Source organism: Saprolegnia diclina (assembly GCF_000281045.1).
Source record: "Saprolegnia diclina VS20 unplaced genomic scaffold supercont1.70, whole genome shotgun sequence".
Lineage (NCBI taxonomy): Eukaryota > Oomycota > Saprolegniomycetes > Saprolegniales > Saprolegniaceae > Saprolegnia > Saprolegnia diclina.
In genome coordinates this window covers 193,660-195,195 of record NW_008246137.1, presented here as the reverse complement: position 1 = coordinate 195,195, position 1,536 = coordinate 193,660, and the positions used below count along the sequence as shown (strand labels likewise).

Genomic DNA, 1,536 nt, shown 5'->3' with positions numbered 1-1,536 from the left:
ATCAAACAAATTGTTTTTGAATAATGAAGAGGTATAGTTAATTGAGAATAAATCGAAGCGATAGCCGATTGAGCTCTGGCGCTGGTGCTTTGCAGCCGGAAGCGAGGCTCATTTTGCGCTGGAAGTAGCGTTCGCGTCGCTTGGCCTGGATCACGATGCGCTTCTGCTCGTACTTGAGCTTGAGCTTGGCGAGCACCTTTTGTCGGTGGTTTTCATAGTAGACACGCGCCCGCTCGCGGTTTTTCTCGCGCTGGGCCACAGACGGCGTGCGGCGTTTTCGCTTGGTCGGCGTTTGCATCGATCGACTGCAGAAAAAAGCTCGAGTGAAAGCTGCACGACCTTGGTGTCCTACTGCACCGAAGGTCAAAACATGTGTTTTTGAATCACACATTTTGCTCACGTGTAGCGATCAGCATCAACGATTCGACAGATGCCGGCGGCAGCATCTTTGTGGGTACATGGGTTCCACGCCTGTCCTTCTGTGCGCCTCGTTGGGCACTCGACGTGGTGTGAATACGTAGCATGAACGCTCGAAATAATTGTAGGATGGAAAGGTATGCCAGCACTGCTCGATTCAATAAAAACATAATTCTCGGCAAAAAAGACCGTGTGAAGATACGAGTCGGGTCGTGCCAAAGCTTTTGCAGCGACCAACGAATCGTTTCGAAGCGATACAGCTGTTTTGATGGTCACCCATTTTGGGTCGTTCAAGCATGTGTTACGCTGCCCACCGGTGATCAAACCTTGATGGCCAAAGAAGGTAACGTGGCGTCAAATGGTAAAACTGTATTTTCTATTACACACAAACGTCGTGCTTAATTTCCCGTGGACGAGAACGTTGTGTCTATCCAGCTGCGTACTACATACGATCTGGTCGCGGCGGTAGACATGCTCACAAGTCGGGAAAATTGGACTCGTATTAGCATATCAAGTTTGTCACCTCCGACTGTGTCGGCAGGAAACACTCCTCTTTAGCGAGCAAGCCTTGCTGACAAAACTGGATGCGTCGTGTTTTGCACCTTCACAAGCTATTTTTGCACCTCCAACATCAGTTCATTAATCACGTGGCATATGAACAGCGTACTAGTACAAACACCACAAGAGTGGCTCGTCGTCCCTCTTTGATCGTTATCAGGTCATAGCGAGGCAACTGAGGGGCTCGTTGCAAAAACTGAGCTTCCGGTAGTAGCTCCCGTGCTGAGGCGCCACCCACGCTACATGGTTGGGCAAGGCCCATACGCTAGTACACTGTATTCCTGCATAAGGGAGTTCAAAGCTCTTCACAAATACCCACAAAAAGCACCAGGGTCGTCAAATTCTGTCGCGATTCCAACCCAAGGCTTTGCCGTTTACCATGTCGTGCAACCCTACGTGTCCTCAACATGTGGTCGCACCAGACGAGATGCCGTGCTATCTAGGTACATGCCGTGCCTGATTCGACCGGTTAGACAGGACGACGGCCGTTCGAAGGTGACAATGTCCCCTTCCACTTCAACAACATTCGTTTTATAACGCGAGGTGGCAGCAACCATCTGG

General features: G+C 50.3%; 1 protein-coding gene across 1 annotated transcript; it reads right to left on the bottom strand.

The window, feature by feature from the left end:
* SDRG_14334 (hypothetical protein) lies at positions 1–349 on the bottom strand (the record flags this gene model as incomplete). The annotated part of the gene is made up of 1 exon (XM_008620456.1): positions 1–349. A coding segment is annotated over one exon (312 nt), but the record flags the coding sequence as incomplete, so codon positions are not given.
* Positions 350–1,536: the final 1,187 nt, after the last annotated feature.